We start from the raw sequence: 18735 nt of genomic DNA, 5'->3' as shown, positions 1-18735 counted from the left end.
AAAGGACAGCCCACCATGGATCAATTTACCTGTGGGGGCTGTTGCATTGTGTTGGGTGCCCCCAGGCGCCATTTTTGCATGGCACCCAGCTTGTTGTGGGTTGTCATGTCATGTGAACCCAGGTGACAGGGGTTGTTTGAGGGTCAGACAACTCTCAAATAACCCTAAAACAAGCCATGGGTTATTTGAGGGTTGTCTAACCCTCAAAAAATCCCTGCCACCTGGATTTACACGATATGGCAAGCCAGGTGTCCCTGGCTGTCATGCAAAAATTAACACACACTAAATTAACTTACGGTGTTTTGCAAACCAGGTCATCGTGTCTGGGTTTTCTCATCACAAAACAAACTCCAAATTGGCCAATTGGAGGTTGATTATGCAATGCGTAAGCTGCACACACTGGGCATGTGAACCAGCAAACTGTGTGTTAATTAACCCACAATTTGCCACCATTGCATGTGAATAGGCCCTATATTTAAATATGCATTGAGCAGTACAGTTTTGCAACTGTTGAGTTATATCTTATGATAAAATTTGATAGTATTGGCCAACTGAAAGTTTTGTCAATACATGTCTTATGGGCCTGTTAACTTTTTCTCTTTGCCAGGAGATCAACAGTTATTAAGAGTTTTCTATTTTATTTTGGAAAACTCCCGGATAATTAGTTTTTATCACCTGAGTAGAATACATGCCATTTCTTTAGGCCTTATTGAAATACCACATTGTTTCATGCTAAGGGCACTTCTTGGAAAATGGTTGATACTGTCAGTCTGTAAATCTAAATGTGTCTTGTTAATTGAAACATGAGTTGAAGAAATGTTGAAACTTATTTTCAGAGGGAGAGTAGTGTAGAGACATAGAAATAAACCTGAACCTCTGCAAATATATGGGTGGAATTTCTGGCTTATGGAGAAATGGACACCGTAAATTGAAGAGAGAATTGAAAATGCCACCTGCTAAATAACCCCATCCATTTTTTTACCTTTGCTGCCTTACTCCTTTTTCTTTTAGTTTTTATTATGTTGTGTACAGTGTATTTTTAATTATTATCCCAGGAGTTCATTTACGCTCGTGCACATGAATCTGGGTGTTTTTTTAAAATGTCAAATGTTTGTATCATTTTGTTAGCTGTTTGTTGGAGTCTTCTCTGTAAGCATTTTCTAAATTGGGATGTAACTTGTATTGCTTTGTAGTTGTTTTCATTATTATATATCCCTTTTGGAAAGCATGAACCTCAAAGGTAGTTAAGTTGTTAATTTAGAAAAACCCGTAAGTCGAAAGAGAGAGCTTTTCATATGTGAGCAACATTAAATAGGTTAAAAGGTAAATGAATGCTGAGACCAATACAAGCAGAAAAAAAGAATGTTTAAGCAAATCCTTTACTTATTTCATGGCTAGCTACCTCCAAATTGGCAACAGCATTTGATGCTGTGAGGAAGGGATGAATGCAGACTGCTCAATTGCCAAAGAACTCTTTATGAGCAACCCATTGACTTGTTTCCAATACATTTTAATGAGGAATTTTTAATGTATAGGAAGAACTGCTGTGAGGGATTAGAACTTATTAATGAAAAAGACAGACTTTCCCTTAAGAAATAATGTGATTGGAAGGATTGGTGTTTCACATTTGGATAATGTAGATTAAATTCCTGATAAAAATTGTACTGCATGTACGTTCAGAGCTGTCAACCAATTAAAGACATCTGAGACTGCAGTCCTATTGCATACTTACATGGGAGAAAGTATGGGTGAGCTCAATCGGGCTTACTTTGGAGTAGACATTTATAGAATAGTCTATTAATTATATCAACTTTAATAGATTAACAGAGGAATTCTGTGCATGTTTACCCTGAAGTAAGTCCCACTGTGTTCAAAGGGGCTTACTTCCTAAAAACTGTGTTTAGGGATGCAGCCTAAATTTACATAAATGTGCCTGTGAACACAAGTATTCCTGAAGGGGAAAAAAACCCTTTCTTTTTATATGATGCATGCACATGACAGCAGGTACACATCTTAGAAAAGATACTGAGCCTTTGGGGTGATATTTACATAAGATCTTCCTAGCCCGCCATCCCCTTTCTTCAATATTGTGTGCATAGAAGTTAACTGGTAGAGATGTTGACAATAATCAGAAAACTGTTTATTGTCAGTTGATGGAACTGACTGGTTAATTATGTCATGTGAGCAAATGTATTTTGCTGTATAAGATCTGTCACATCTTCAACGACAAATGAGAGGGTAGCAAAAGCAGCGGTACCTTACCACTGTGAAGAAATTGTGACATTGACTGAGTTCAAACAACATGATAACCCACACTCAAGGACTGAGTATGGGTTGAGTGTGGGTTGTTGTTGAAACATGGGTTATTGTGTTGTCTGAACCCAGCCACAACAACAAACCGTGGTTTGTTCACCACAAACAACCCATGAAAAGAACCCATTGTTTGTTGTTGGGTTGTGAACTATGGGTTGTTTGTGGTGAACACACCATGCTTTGTTATCGTGGCTTGGTTCAGACAGCATCATAACCCATGTTTCAACAACAACCCACATTTCAATGACAACCCACAGTCAGCCCATACTTAACTTTGTGGGTTATCGTGTTCTCTGAGACCAGCCATTAACTGGGTTAACATAATCAAAGTCAGCCACAATGGGTGCATGTCTGTTTGCATGTCACAATACACCATGCTGAGGATAAGCTAGTGTGAGTTGGTTGTTTACTCACCAACCCACATTACCCCCCAACAGACGATCGCTCGCTCAGCGACTTGCTGCGGTTTGTTTCTTCTTCAGTCCCTCTCATTCTTCCAGCCCACTGCCGGTACATATCCCAGGGGGCTTTGCGTGGAAACCCTTCTTGTATCCTCATCCCTACAGCCCAAAACTTTCCGAATGTTTTACATTGACATGGAGTTTGGGGAAGCCTCAAAAGTGCTTGAAACACAATGTTACAAATGTTTTACATTGTAACATTTTGTTTCAAGCATGTCAAGGCTTCCCAACACTCCATGTCAATGTCCTTGTCAATTTCATCCTGCCGTCTCTTCTAGCAGCTGTCATTTGCACTTGCTCACTACTGCAGGAGGGAGAACATTAAAAAAAAATTGCAAACACTTTTGGACACTCTCTAGTGTTGTTTCTTCATGATTCCTAAGAGAAGAAAAATAATAATCCTGAGGCTGGGAAGGGATGAGGGAGAATGGCAGCTGAAGTCACCCCAGCACTAATTGCTCTGAAAGGGGCTGTGATGGGGGTGGGGGGAATCTCCCCTTTGCTGACTTCATTGGGACTCGGGGAAGTGTTGAAAGGGGGGAGAACACTGACAAGTGTCTTCAGTTCAAGGCTTAATAGTGAGAGGATGACATTGCCAAGGGGAAAATCTTGACCACCCCCCCCCCCATTTGGTGCTCCTTTTTGGAGCACTTTGCCTGCATTTTTTTTCTTTTTTGGTGCCTCTGATTTGCGCAAATGGGTCTGTACTTTTCTTAGTATTGTTTTTCTCCCAGTCCTTCCCAAGTGTGCACAGTCTCCCCTTGTGGTTTTCCTACCATGTTACGTACTCCACTTGACAGCTGTAACATATAAGGAAATTGACAAGGCGAGACTTCACAGAGTAGACAGGAGAATCTGCGCTCTTGGAAAAAAGCACCGAAGCACCGAAAAAATAATAAGGGGGGGGGACAAGTTATGGTCCCTCCAAAGTGCCATTTCAGTATTGATGGAGGGGCAGTCACTCTGGCGAGGTAGGCTGGAGGCAGCTCTGGCAAGATCGTGAAGAATGGCATGGGCTTTTATGCCGCTCTTGCCAGGCACCTCTGTAGTCACTTGGGACAAGCCATACTGCTGTGTTTGAATGTCACGACAAGCCATCCTGAGAACAAGCTACCCTCAACAACCCTATTACAAGCCATGGGTTCTCAGGGTGGCTTGCTGGTGAAAAACAACAAACACTGAATCATCCACGCTGGGTTTGCACATCACAGTAAGCCACGATCACACTAACAAGGCTCACAACCAACCATGGCTTATCATGTTGTGTGAACTCAGTCAACCCTAAAACAGGTCATGGGTTCTGGGTGGTTTGCTAACAACAGCAATGACCCATCCTTGCCAGGTTCGCATGACCCAACAAGCTAGAAGCGGGGATGGAGTTGTGGAACAGGCACCCATTGGCACCTCTTATTTAAGCCGCCATGGGTGATTTGATTGTGTGAATCTGGCCAATGTGGGCAGGAGCTCTTGATCTAAGTGTGAGAGATAAGTCCCCCATTCCAGTTTCCCAGAATGATATGTTGATACCAAGCCACATTGAGGAAATAAAGCTTTCATGGGGTCCAAGTCCTCTGCTGTTCAGCATGGCCCTTTTGCAAAAATAGATGCTGATTCCTGATATATTTGCCACAGTAACCACATTCAACTACTTTCAGAAGGTAAAAGTCTCCAAAATTTCTCCATACTGCTAGCTCTTGGATTTCATGGCCTTTTGGCCCTATGGTTTAGAATCAACTCCCCGCACCATGTGTATATATCTGTTAACTATGGATCTGGCTCACAAAGGCATATGCCTCAATACAATTGCTAGTTTATCAGGTGCCACATAAATTTTTGTTTTTGCTACAACAGACTAACACTGCTAACTTTCTGGAATCTAAAAGGTTAAGCATATTTTCAGAGCCATAGAATAATTAATAGTGCAGCTGGCCAGATAAGGCTTGGGTACCGTAGCGTTAGAAATTAGGGGAGTAATCTGCAATGTGATGCATTTTTACTCTCGTTGCAGTTACTCCCATTTTCCCTGGCACTTTAGTATGAGCTCTCACAGAATGCATGTAAACTACTTAAGGGTTGTCCACAGTGGTGATATTGAATTGCCTGTTCCTAATAGAAAAAGAGCAAATCCATTTTCTTGAAAGAAAGCTGAGCTCTGCTGATGGTGTTTATGTTAGAAAGAAGCACTCTATTACTTTCCTTAGAAATAAATGTGTTCTTCAAGTGAAGCCATTAATGCTTTCAGTTCCTTCTGAGCATCAGACAATCTTTTAGGGTTTTCATCTGCTGAAAAACATCCAGGTACAATTTATTCTTTTATGTCAACATTACACAAGGCCTGTGGAAAGTAAATGTTTCAAACAAAAGATGGCAAGTTTAGAAAATCTTATGTATATATTTTAACTTATAGATTTATCCATGCTTTCTTTTGTTATAATCAAATACTAATAATGAACTTCTGATCAGCTGTTTATTGTAGTGGGGTTCATAAGCAAAATGAGTTTATAGAGAAGGTATTTCCATAGTGCCACAAGCTGCTGCCATACACCTACTATTTCTAAAGTTATTTTTGTATCAATATGATCATCTTGCACCACCTTATCACAAAACGTGCTCCAAGAGACCCTGGCCTGCTTTACATATTTTTCTGAAATACCTGAAGAAACTCTTTCAGAGCAGCCTGCTCCTGTATTTAAGTCATTATCAAAGGTCTTCATCCAAGTGCCCCTGCTACCAGAGTTTTAGTTAGCAAACTTGCAGCTGTGTTCTGAACTAATTGAAGCTTCCAGACAAAAGCCAGTCACAAGTACAATGCATTGTAATAGTGCAAATGGGGGATTAACAGGGCATGGATAACTGAAGCCAGGCTATGCCTTTTCAGGTAGGGTCATAGTTGTCGTATCAGCTTAAGCTGAGAAAAGGTGCTTTGTGCCACTGGGGTGACCTGCACATTCAGTGACAAAGATAGATAAAAGAGCACCCCCAAAGTACACATCTGACCCTTTAGGACAGCATTCCCCAGCCTGGTACCTCCAGATGTTTTGGATTTCAACTCCCATCAGCCCCTGACACCATGACCAGTATTCAGGAATGTTGGGACTTGTAGTCCAAATATTTGGAGAGCAACAGTTTGGGGAAAGCTGCTTTAAGGGGAGTGTAGCCCCATCCTGAACAGGCTGAACACCACTCACCTGGGCAGATTGTATTGCCCACTAACATTGTATTCACCTTCATTCAGTCTATTACCATGCTCAGGCATTGATTTAGTATCCCACCAACTCACCTAAGTATGATGAAAAGGAGAAATATAGAGTTGGGTGTCATCCATATACTGATGAAGCTTCATCTTAACTTCTGGATAACTTCACTCAGCAGTTAGATGTTAAAGGGTGTAGAGGATAGAATAGAACTGTGTGGGACCCCAAAGTGCAAATGCGAAGTAGTTGAGCAGTATTCCTCAGTACTCTCTTCTGGAATTACCTGTTCAAGTAGCAGCAGAACCATTGCAGAGCAGTGCTCCCAACCTTCAACTCAGACAGCCTATCTGGAATGATACCACGTTGATGGTCTTGAAAGCTGCTGAAAGGTCCAAGAGAATTAACCCATTCCCCATCTTTGCTGGCAAAGGGCAACCCACAGCGTGGCCAACCAGTTTCTGTGTCAAAACCAGGTTTTGAAACAAATCTAGAAAATCATTTCCAAGAATGCCTAAAGCTGACAAGCAACCACCCACTTGAGCACCTTGCCTAGATAGGGAATGTTAGCCACTGGCCTATAGTTGTTTAAATTGTCTGGGTTCAAGGCAGATTTCTTCAGAAGAGGTTGTACCACAGCCACCTTTAAGGCAGTTGGAATCATAATGTCAAATACAAATCTGAGGATTGTTTCTGTTTAGGTAAAGGTGAGAGCATCTGGTATTATTAATACCACTTCTTTTTTAGATTCCTTCTTTCCCCAAATTTCTAAAAAAAGGTAAACAGTTTCTCAACCACTATCCTGCAAATGTATATAATGAAACTTCCTGGAACAGCCTCTTCTCCAGAATGTTGCTGAGATTTTCAAACAATTCAAGTAAATTTACTAAAAAGCATATGACTTCATTGAGTATCTTCTCTGTTGTGGATAATTATTATTTTTAAAGAATGGTCCTATATATTTTGCCTTTAATCAGAACACAGGATCTGTGATATGATACACATTGTCACCAATTCATCTGTACTATATGTTAGTGGATTCTAACCTAACAAGAGTTCAATAACTGGTTTTGGTTTTAACTATTATGTGAAAGTTATGACTCTAAACACTGTTATTTTTATTTAATGGGGGAGGATATTGGGCAAAGTACATGTTCAGTAAGACGCAGTACAGTGCAATTTGTCCATTTTATATGTGATTGTCATAAAGCTCAGCGCAGTACCATTTCTATCACACTATCTGTAGTATGGAGACAGCAGGCTCTGCAGAGTGAGATTTTCTATTTTGAGTTGTCTTTGTTCTTCATGAAAGGTTGGGTATTATTGGCTTTCTACAGGTTGCGAGTTTGAAGGCACAGATGGGTTGGTTTCCTTGAGTAGGGAATGTGAGCCAGCAACAGAGTCAAGAATGTGACTTGTCTCTCCTGCCTGCAGTCTCTGATCAAAACATCTTGATCCATAGTGTTATAAATGACAATATGGCAGGAGCCAACCATTACTGTGGAGTTTTTATTACATTTTCTAAAGCTCCACTCTAAATCCACTTACTTGAAAGTAAACTCCATTGTTTTCAGGGAAACTTACTTCTAATAAAGTGTGCTTAAAACCTGTTTGGAAAGGTCCACAAAATATGAAATATAAGTTCATAGTGTCATTCCACTGTGCTCTGTGGTACAGCACAGATAGGCATGTTGTGTTTAACCCATATTGCAATTGCCTAGGTGTTGCCAACAGTCAGGTATTTTCCCTCCCCATTTGGCATCTTTGTCTTGGTTTCAATATTAGGTATTTTGAGTGGAGGAGATCAAAATGTTTTGTATTGCCTCCATATCATTATCTACTAGGCTCCACACCACTGCCACCCGCACTAATAAACCATGGTTTGTTAACCACAAACAACCCCTAGTTCACAACCCAGCAACAAACCATGAGTTCTCTTCATGGGTTGTTTGTGGTTAACAAACCATGGTTTATTAGCATGGTTGGGTTCACACAACACAACAACCCACAGTACAACAACCCACACTCAACCTTGAGTATGGGTTTTGTTGTGTGAACCCAGTCAATGTGGTGTAGTGATTAGAGTGTTGGACAAGTTCAAATCCCCACTCAGACATGAAAGCTCACCTAGGTGACCTTGGCCAGTCACTGGGCCTGTTCAGATGCAATGGTGGCAAATAGTGGGTTAATTAACCCACAGTTAATTAACTCATGATTTGCTTTGGTATGTGCTGCTGCCATTTTGAATATGCAAACTCTGATCCAACTAATTGTTGGCAGTAGCGGCTGGTGAAGTTTGGAGTTGGTGGGGCCAATTTCTTCCTTTTGCTTGTGCATAGTGTGCATGGCTACAACAGTTGCAGTAATGCATGTGTACATTGCACATATACTGTTTTGTGTGTGTATGCACACTTTTGGATAAATCAGGGGTTCTCTAACCTTCTACCCTAGGGCCTGCTTGAGAGAGCTGAAAATGACCGCAGCCCACCAGTCACAAAATGATGTTGTAGGGCCAGAGCCAGTCACAAAATGGTGAAAGATGGAGGTGGAGTTTGGCATAATCAGCTGGCAATTACTGATATCACTTTATATTGCTATCTAATCCTTCCTTGAAAATTGCTAAATTCTTTGCCACAGCTACTTTCTTGTAGCAGGGAGTTCCATAATTCAGCTTTCCTTAAGATAAATACAGACATTGGCTCTTTTTATTCAGCCTCCTCATTTCAGGAAGAATTTGCTGATCCAGATGTCCTAAGTCTGGTTGTGTTCATGGATACTTCCCTTGGTGACCACCAGGCTAGCTTCCTCTCCTGGTTTTAATTTTATTTCTTAAGATTATTTTAAATTGGTTTTTTTTAACTGGGATACTGCCATGCTGCAAAGCAAAATGCTGTCTTTTATTTAGGTTCAAAAGAGTGTTTTTAAAATTTATTTTCGAGCTCAGACCCACCATCTCTGCCTTGTATCTAAATTCATAGGCTAGTTACTCTTCTATTAGTCTCGCCAGTTCACCTTCTAGGAAATGAGTGTTTTGTGATTGGCCATACCCCCAATGGCAGCCATTGCAGGAATGAATAAGCCCCTCCATGGCAGCCATTTTATGAGAGTGTCTGTGACCCTGTCGAAATTCCAAATGTGTCCACCAGCCCAATAGGGTTAGTTAGGGACCACTGCTCTAAGTAAACAAAACTGTTTGGTTTATATTGTTTTTCTCTCCCCCTGCCCCACGTACCATTCAAGGTCTTCTTATGCATTTCTGTTGTTTCTTCTCCCCTTTTCTTTTCACACTTAACTTGTGCCCTATCCTCAACTGCCAGTTTCTTTCATCCTTCCCTCCTGCTGCTTTTACATTCACTTCCGCCTATAACAGCTTCACTGTCATTGTGTTCTTCTTTATTCCCATTTTTAAAAATTATTATTAAAAATATTAGCCTTGCTCTCTATCCAGCTCCCGCTGCCACACTAGCCCATGCAGTGTGCCTGGTGCAGCCATGGCACAGGGCAGCGAAGCAAAGAGGCACTGGGCAGTCTGCAGCACTGAGACCCACCCGAATGTCAGCTGAGACCCATTGGTGGGTCACAGCCCACAGTCTGAGGAACACTGAGATAAACGTGTGCCAAACAAAAGCCCTTCACTGGTCCTTCCTGGGGTAATGCAATTTTCAAAAGCATTAATCTGCCACTCCTCTAGCAAATGACACACTTCTTGCCTCATGATCACACTAGATCCAATACTTATCCCTTGTTTATGTATGTTTTTGAAAATAAAGTTAGGTACCCTGAGGCCAGGCTACAACATACCTTTGGGATTGTTAAATCTCCCAAAAGATAAAGGAGCGATAAAAGATTCAGAGCAACAGTGTCTGCGTGAACTTAATATGTAGCCTGGTATCACTTTACTCCATTTCCCCAAGTAACCTACATTAAACTAGTTTTATTCATGGTGAATTGGTGAATACCAGTGAAATGCCTATAAAATACTTATATAAATACATTATAAATGTTGTTGTTGTTCAGTTATTAAGTCATGTCTGACTCTTCGTGACCCCATGGACCAAAGTACGCCAGGCCTTCCTGTCCTCCACTCTCTCCTGGAGTGTGCTGAAGTCCATATTCATTGCATCGGTGATGCTATCTAGCCATCTCATCCTCTGCCGTCCCCTTCTCCTTTTACCTTCAATCTTCCCCAGCATCAGGGTCTTTTCTAGGGAGTTTTCTCTTCGCATTAGGTGGCCAAAATATTTGAGCTTCAGCTTCAGTATCTGACCTTCCAATCAGCAGTCAGGGTTGATTTCCTTTAGCTTTTAGCCTTGTGATACATTCCATGGGGTTTTCTTGGCAAGAATACTGGAGTTGGTTGCCATTTCCTTCTCCAGTGGACCACATTTTGTCAGAACTCTCCGCCATGACCTGTCTGTCTTGGGTGGCCCTGCATGGCATAGCTTATGGCTTCACTAAGTTAATGCAAGCCCCTTCACCACAACAAGGCAGTGATCCATGAAGGGGCACATTATAAATACTAATTTATAATTATATAAATACTATTTTTATTCTCCAAACTGAATGCCAATTTCCATATTTCCTAAAGGTGAAATCTCTCCTACAAAACAAATATAACATACAGCCTTTCAGTATCAGTACAGTACAATAAATAATCTCCATATTGGGAGCAGTGTGAAGACAATACAGAGAACAACCCTCCCAGGACCCCAGTGCATAGGGCTGAAACTCTGACTGAAGTTATGCCTGGAGATTTCCTCTTCTGACCCAAATCTTTTACACAATACCAAACTGCTAAACTGTCATCATTGTATTGATGCAAATTAAAAGTGGGCTTCAAATTGGAGGGATACATTAATGCATAGCTCCACTAGTTAAAGTTACATGCCCCTGGTTAAAAAGTGAGAGCCCTTTGGAAGGATGGTGGAAGACACTGGCATCAGGTGTGCTTACAGGAGAGGGAGAAGGACAAAGATGCTAAAGAAGGTATAGTTGTTTTGTTTGTCAACCTGAGAACTCTGCTTTTTCTCCAGTTCATTACTAAAGAACTTGGGGAGGTCAGAGAACAGAAAGTGTTCTCTCAAAATAGATCTAATTAGTTGTGGGCAAGGACAATAGAAAGTTTGCTTTGGGCGTTTATCACAGTGGCAGAAAACACACAGTAGTAGTCCTCCATGTCTGTAACATTTCTGCCACACAGCTGCTCATGAACTGCAAGTAAGAAGCATTTTAGAAGGAATTTATCCAAATTCTTTTCTTTTCAGTTTTTGAATTGGCTGTGGATTTCTCATTCTTTGCAACAAAGTTTTGAGTTTCTGCTTTTTTCCTTCCATATGCCTTCCTTTCACAGTGCTTTCAGTTTCCTGTTCAATATGGCATAAGATTCATTTTACAGCCAGTGTAATCTTATTTTCTTCTTATTTAGCTGAATTACCAGAGAGCCAGTGGCATTCACAGCTTTGAGTCCTTTCATTTCCTGCTTTAAAATTTCCTCTGTTACCAGCTGCAACCACAATAGTGTCATCCAATACTAGCAAAAAGAAAATGTCAACATCCTCCCAAAGTACTTGGTTGTGTAGTAGGTAAAACATAATAACAGTATTCAGGATTTTGAAAAAAAAAATCATATTGCTTTTTTGAAAGAGGAAGGATTGTAGAAAATAGTATATGGGATGTTTGCTTTCAGTTGACTGGGGGTGGGGGGTTTGAGTGACAAATAAGAACATGGGAGGAGCACTGAGGAATCAGATCAAGGGTCCATCTAAATCAGTATCCTGTTTCCTATACAAACCAACCAGATGCCTCCAGGAAGCCCACAGGCAGAAAAGCAAGGCAGTAGCCTTCCTGTGTTGTTGACCCTCAGCAACCGACATTCAGTAGCATAATGTCTCTGAACATGAAAGTTCTGTTCATGACCTAATTAGTTTCTGTGCAGTAATATCCCTGTCAGTTCTCCTGGACCTCTCAACATCTTTCACTACCATCAACCATAGTATCCTCATGGATCACTTGGCTGAGCTGGGCTTGTGGGACATGATGTTACAGTGGCTCCAATCCTACCTGGCCAATCAGTCTCAAAAGGTGGTGTTGGGGGATTTCTGTTCTGTCCCATGGCCCTTGGGGTACGGCAAGGTTCAATCATGTCCTCCATGCTATTTAACATCTACATGAAACCAGTGGGGGAAGTCATCTGGAGGTTTGGGCATTCCTCTGTTTTTCACCTACTAAACCCAGAGAGGCTGTAAAACTCCTGGGTTTAGTAGGTGCTTGGAGGTGGTTTTGAGATGGATGAGGGTGAACAGGCCACAGCTTAATCTGGACAAGGAGGAATTGTTTTGGGTGAGGAAATCTGCTGATCTGGATAGAGGGACTGGATGGGGTTGCACTCCCCCTGAAGTTCGTAGCTTGGGGGTCCCTCTGGACTTATTGTTGTATGTGAAAGCACAGATGGCAGCAGTACCTAGGAGTATCCTTTCTCAACTTTGGTTAGTATGTCAGCTACAACCCTATCTAGAGAAAGCGGAACTGGCCTAGTTACATCCAGACTGAACTGTTGTATGCTATGTGAGGCTGCCTTTGAAGATGACTTGGAAACTTCCACTCGTACAGAATGTGGCTGTTTGAGTCCTCACGAGGACTAGATGGTCAGTTAATATTACAGCAATCCTGTACCAGCTGCACTGGTTGCCAGTGAGTTTCCAGAACCAATTCAAAATGCTGGTTTTTACCTTTAAAGCCTTGAATGGTTTGGGCTGAGGTTATTTGGACTTCCTACACCCATATGAATCTGTCCTTGTTTTAAGATCAGTTTCAGGGGCCCTGCTTCTTGGCCTGAAACCAAGATCAGAAAGGTTGTTGGGCCTACCCAATGGAATTCCCTCCTAGGAGACATACAGTTGGCCCCTTCTGTAGCTGCTTTTAAAAGAGTTTTTAAAACCTCATCTGTTCTTCCTGGCTTTTAATTGAACATTTTAATGCTATGTGCGGCCGCTGGGTATTTAATTGGAACTGGTTTTATTTAAAATTATGTATATTTAATATGATTTTTTATATTGTTTCTATTCTGTAAGCCACCTTGGGAAGACCATGGTCTTGAAAAGCAGCTAATAAACAAGTCAATAAAATGTAGCTTCTAATTCATCTTCTCATATCCTCCACAGGTAAATATGTTTATCAACCTATGACTCCAGTAGAACAGCTTCCAAGCACCGAAATACCTGTTCGGCCTCGGGGAACTACAAACACAATTCAAATATCTGTCTCGCTCATGGAACACTTTTTGAAGTTTGCACCTGTCTTCCAGCCACCATTACCCCCAGACTCCCCGCGATTCTGCACAATCTCGGACCTCTTTATTGACAATTACCGTGTGAAATGCATCAATGGGAAGATGTGTTATGTGCAGAGGCAACCTCCTGCTCTCCCCCATAAAGTGAAGCCTCAGGAGGTCCCCACACGCAATGCCTTAATTCTGAGAGAGAATAATACACCAAAAATAGATCATTGTTCGTCCCCTTCCAGCTCTGAGGACTCTGGGATCAATGCTGTTGGGGCTCACTATATGGAGTCATGTGATGAGGACACAGAGGAAGGAGCAGAGCTAAGTTCAGAAGAAGATTATAGTCCAGACAGTAGCTGGGAACCAGATGAGTGTCCCCTGTTATCACCTTCACAATGTGAACTAGAAGTGATTGAGACCATAGAAACCACAGTGTGAAATGCTAAGCTGGGAGCTAGCTAGGCATACTTAAAACAATACTGGTTTTCTAGAATTTATACTGGCTTTTTCTGAATGGTCCTCCCCGCCACCCCATTCTCTCGCTTTCCCATGAGGAATGGAGTTGACAGTATTTAGCCATCTGTGAATTAGTTGCTTGATACTAATTGTACCAATGCATTTCCAAGAGCCCTGCCATTTAAGTTTAAAAGGTGTCACTGATTTACGTCTTTAGTTATAGACTCTCCCTGATCCCAGTAAGGGACAGATTATTTGCAAAAATCAGGCTAACTTGGAAGCTACTTCTACTAATTCTAAATAAGAATTGGTTTTGGATTACTCCTTTGGAACAAGGATTCAGCTTTTCATGCTCTTGCAGAACACCAATAGCAAGTTAGCCATATACTTGGAGAGGAGAGCTGAATTTACAAACAGGCCTTCTTTATTCATTTCTGTTGTTTCATATAGGAAATCAGAGGCCATTCCTCTCATCACAAGCTCTGCTATCAGTGTACCCTTTTCCAAATAACTTGTACACGTAATTCTTTTTTGCCAGCTGCAAAGTAACTCAGGGGGTTCCCAGAATAAGCACAATATACCCTTGATAATTAGAACCCTGTTTCCAGAACAACAGAATGACAACGAGGCTTGATTTGAAATCATAGCAAGGGATGTTACACTACCAACTGACCATGTTCTATTGATCTTCAGTCTGACCTATAATGCTTTAATTGGTTCATATGTTAAAACTGAGGGCAAACTGGATTTAGGTGTAAAGGCATGGTGATATAAAAAAGCTGCTAACCTGAAATGGATCCATAATGACATCAACTTAATTGCATAGTCACACAATTAAACTTTAGTTTATTTTTGAACCAGTCAGATATTTTTGCATGGCAGGGTTTGAACACACTCATGATATTAAGGCCTTGCAAACAGCCTAAGCATGATATTAAGCCTCTTAGCAAACAGCTGCCAATGAACCTGTGATGTGCTGTTTAGCAAAATCACAGCTAATCGGTGGCATGCTAGCAGCTTCTGTGACACATAGATTCACACAACCCTTTCTGCTGTGGATATGTTCAGTCCAAGCACACCAAAACTGAAAGATATGTCAAATAGCGATGCGTGTATTAGAAACCAGCTCAGTACTGAAATAAGGCAACTGGGTGTAACAGTTCTGTTCTACCCATTGCTCCATGAATTTCTGCTTATTCTGATTTGTTGACAATTCAAGATTTAAGTTTAGTATCGGGTTCAAATTGCTATCTGTTTGAACGGACCATTCCCATGCCCATTAGGTCTAAATGTAGCTAGCTAAAAGAGAGGCTGTCATTGTCGTTCTACTTGTTCGACTATTTGGATTTAATTAAAGACCACTTGAAAAAGAAGCACCTAATTGGTCTAACCTTTTCCTTCTTCAGACATGTCCCTTCAACTCTCCTTAATAATGGTATCTCATTAACAGACATAGAACAGATGAAAAGTGTACAGCAGTCAGACAGGCCTTTAAACCCCCTAATGAATTTGTGTCTCAGCTTTAGTTGTACAGAGCCAGGTTGTCCTTTGGGGAGAGATGCCCGGCTAATCAATTCAAGCATGGTGGCCCTTTGAGCTTTAAGGCTGGGTGGTGAAGTGGGGTTTTGTTTGGCACTTTAGTCAGAAAATTAGAGGACACTTCAGCAGTTATGTGCCAGTGGATATGACAAGACCTTCCCAAACTACATGCTGTGACCAGTTTTTTTCTGACCTTTTTGCTTCAATTCCATATGATACAAATTTTAACTGAAAAGTTTTCTTGTAACATTAGGGCTCCTATTAATAAACACAGCCCTATTTTATAACACTTTAGTTAATTCACTTTCCATAAGTCTGGGTAAGAATGAGAACATATAAATATGTACAGTTGTAGCTCTCAGTACTAGATTATCTTATGCTGTGTTGTCAAATGCTGCTCTTTAAACACTATCCTGACACATTACTAATTTTTATACATACACTTTGACATAGGCACCTTTTAGAAAGCATTTAGATTACAATGTGTGTTATGAATTACTATATAAACTAATATTGTACTTTAAACTATAAAAATACCCTAAGATGAAAAATGAAATATTTATTCTGGTGAGTTATATTAAAATGCATTTCTTGGCAAAAAGCTAAGGAACTCAGTTCTGGGCATTGCAACTGGTAAACCCTTAGCATTTCTGAAGATTTAGGATATTCTGCTGGTCTTTAAAGAGAAACACTTGTTCATTATAGAATTTAATTGTTATTTGGGGATTATTAAAGTTTTTCTTCTCAGGTGCTGTACTATTAAGCATTGTTATGGCATTTATAGTGGAAGACAATGCATAAAATAAGACTGTATTACCCTCAACTATTTTAAACTGGGTGGTGGGTTAAATTTATCTTGTCTGGCTGTATTAGTTTGCAATTGGCTCTTTTGTGGGTGAAAGGAGTCATGTTTTCTGGCTCTGGCGATAGAGGGAACCGTAGAAAGTATTGCAAATTATATTTGGGGGCAGAAACAGGGCAGCTTCTGAGGTACACATTAGTTTATTTCATTACACTGAAGAATTGTGACACTGTCTCCTCTCAGCAGGCTAGCAACCACGATCTAACCAGGTCTAAGATTAGACAAATATATTCTAAACTGAGGAATGAGCGAAGAATAATTCAGTACAGACTGATATGGGACACTTTTATCAAACTGTTAATTAGCAATAGCTGCATACAAGGTTAATCTCTTAAACTTGTTCTGTTTGAAAGACTTAAGCACAATGGGCAAAGTCCTATAGTGCCTGGCTTCCCAGGAAACTGCCTGAGTATAGGCCATGGCAGGATTTGGTTAGATGATTTAGCACATAATGCTGTGTCTCAAAGTACTCTCAAGGGTACTCAATTGTTTCATGTAAACTTCTCACAAAATAATAAATGTGAAGACTGATTTTGCACAAGCACAGGGTAAGACAGATTTCTTTTCCACGATTCCACACCACTACAAGATGTTAAATTCTAACTGGGAAGTGGCGTGATTTGATGTTGTCTTTCAGATGTAGCTGGGCTTTAACATGAAACGGTTGAAGACACAGTTGACTTGGATGTGGCAACTATTACCTGAGAAATAAGGATCACACAACAGCAGGGGTGCAGAACCTCATTCAGCCTGAGGGCTGAATAATATTTTGGAGAAGTTCCCAGGGCTGCATTTCAGTGGTAGGCGGGGCTGAAGGCAAAAGGGGCGGGTCCAAATTATCACCATATTTTAGGTTAAAGACCCTACTTTCCGTAATGACGCCTTAAGAGGCATTTCAACTTTTTAGAATGGGGAAAATGCACAAAAGCCAGGAAACCACCAAATGGTTTAGAGGTTGGGGAAAAGATGCATGGCCATCTGGAGAACCCCAGAGGGCCAGATTGGGAACCTAGGCCTAGGGTTCTGCATCTCTGAACAACAGACTCTGTTACCTCCTTGCTCCACTAACACCCCGTTCCCCAGTTCAAATGTGCCTGGTTAAAGTTGGTTTTGCAAAATTACGCTTTGCTAGGTAAGTCTTGTTATTTCCCATAAAATAACCATAGGATTATAGAGCCATAGGAACAAATTATACAATATCAGTATTTGCCAGCTGCTTCTTCAGCAGCCTAATGGATTTTGTTGGCTTTATTGACTGATGTTGGTTGGTTGACCTTTGTCACTAGAAAGTATTGTTTCTTGTAAACTAACAACCATTTGAGTAACAAGACTATATTTCCTTGAGTATCTAGGCATAAATATCATTTATCCTACTTCAGAATGTATTTTTATTTCTGTTTAAGGACTGCACCTTTCCCTGTACTACTTATTCCACTTCCTGCTGTTCAGTAGCTGAACAGCTGCCCATGTTGAGTTTGAACACAGTTGGCAGTAGTTGTCTTTAACTGTATAAAATGGATAAGAGTTTTGAGCTCATCTTAGAGGAATAGTTTTAAATATTTGACACCACCTAGTACTATGTAGCCCAGTATTGTCTATTCACGCAGAATTCTTTCCTGGCCTGCTCCTTAACATCCTTTTAATGAGCGAGCTTGATTGATTGATTGATTGATTAAATTTCTTAATCGCCCATCTGGCTGGTCACCCAGCCACTCTGGGCAATGTACAATAATACAACAGTTTAAAACAATAAAATTTCACATTAAAACATCGTATTTCTAAAAATACCCTAACCCACCCCAAATGCCTGCCTGAACAACCACGTTTTTAATGCATGGTGGAAGCTCATTAAAAGGGGGCATGGTGGAGTTCCCTAGGGAGGGAGTTCCACAGAGTGGGAGCCACCACAGAGAAGGCCCTCTCCCTTGTCCTCACCACCCTAGCTGTCCTGGCTGATGGGACAGAGAGAAGACCATCCGAGGCTGATCTTGTTGAGCGGCCTGTGTGGTGTTGCTGGAGGCGCTCCTTGAGGTAGGCTGGGCCAGAACCATATAGGGTTTTAAAGGTCAAAACCAACACCTTGAATTTGGCCTGGAAAACAACTGGTAGCCATGGCAACTCCTTCAGCACCGGAGTGATGTGATCTCCCTGGCAGCTGCCTTTAATCAGGCAGGCTGCTACGTTCTGCACCAGCTGTAGCTTCCGAACCTTGCTTCTGACTATACTCTGTCCTTGTTACTGTGTATCCTCAATCACACATTACACCCAATACGCAAGTGTACACATGTAACTGACACATTATGTATAGATCTTGGGACTAGAGATCAGGCACACCAGAGGGAGGTGGTACTTTACACTTATATCAAGGGATATTAAGCTACTTAATATGGACTAAAGCTTGAGTCAAAGTATATGGGAATTGCTGTTACTGTGAATTTCCGTTCTCAGAGCCTCGTGGGGGACATTCCTTCACTTCGGGATGGTGTGTCCTTCTGGAGCACGTAGGCAGGGCCAAACTGTTGCTTCTTCCAAGGGAGGAGCCACCTAGACCTCCCAGCCTGTGAGGCAGAGCAGATAGTGGCTCCTCCTACCTCTACTAGAAGGAAAGAAAACAGAGAACCTACGCCCAGGGAG

General features: G+C 41.2%; 1 protein-coding gene across 1 annotated transcript in view; it reads left to right on the top strand.

Annotated features, from left to right (window-relative positions):
• C3H3orf70 (chromosome 3 C3orf70 homolog) overlaps positions 1-16644 on the top strand; it is a 34606-nt gene extending 17962 nt beyond the window's left edge. The window contains exon 2 of the mRNA XM_084846863.1: positions 13126-16644. Within this exon, the coding sequence (XP_084702989.1) occupies positions 13126-13682 (557 nt within the window). The 3' untranslated portion in view covers positions 13683-16644. The remainder of the gene's footprint in view (positions 1-13125) is intronic.
• Positions 16645-18735: the final 2091 nt, after the last annotated feature.

The sequence above is a fragment of the Heloderma suspectum genome, chromosome 3, assembly GCF_057233095.1.
Source record: "Heloderma suspectum isolate Gila_16-S chromosome 3, 16-S_ref, whole genome shotgun sequence".
Lineage (NCBI taxonomy): Eukaryota > Metazoa > Chordata > Lepidosauria > Squamata > Helodermatidae > Heloderma > Heloderma suspectum.
Note: the sequence above shows the minus strand (reverse complement) of the source record. Positions and strands in the feature narration are given on the sequence as shown.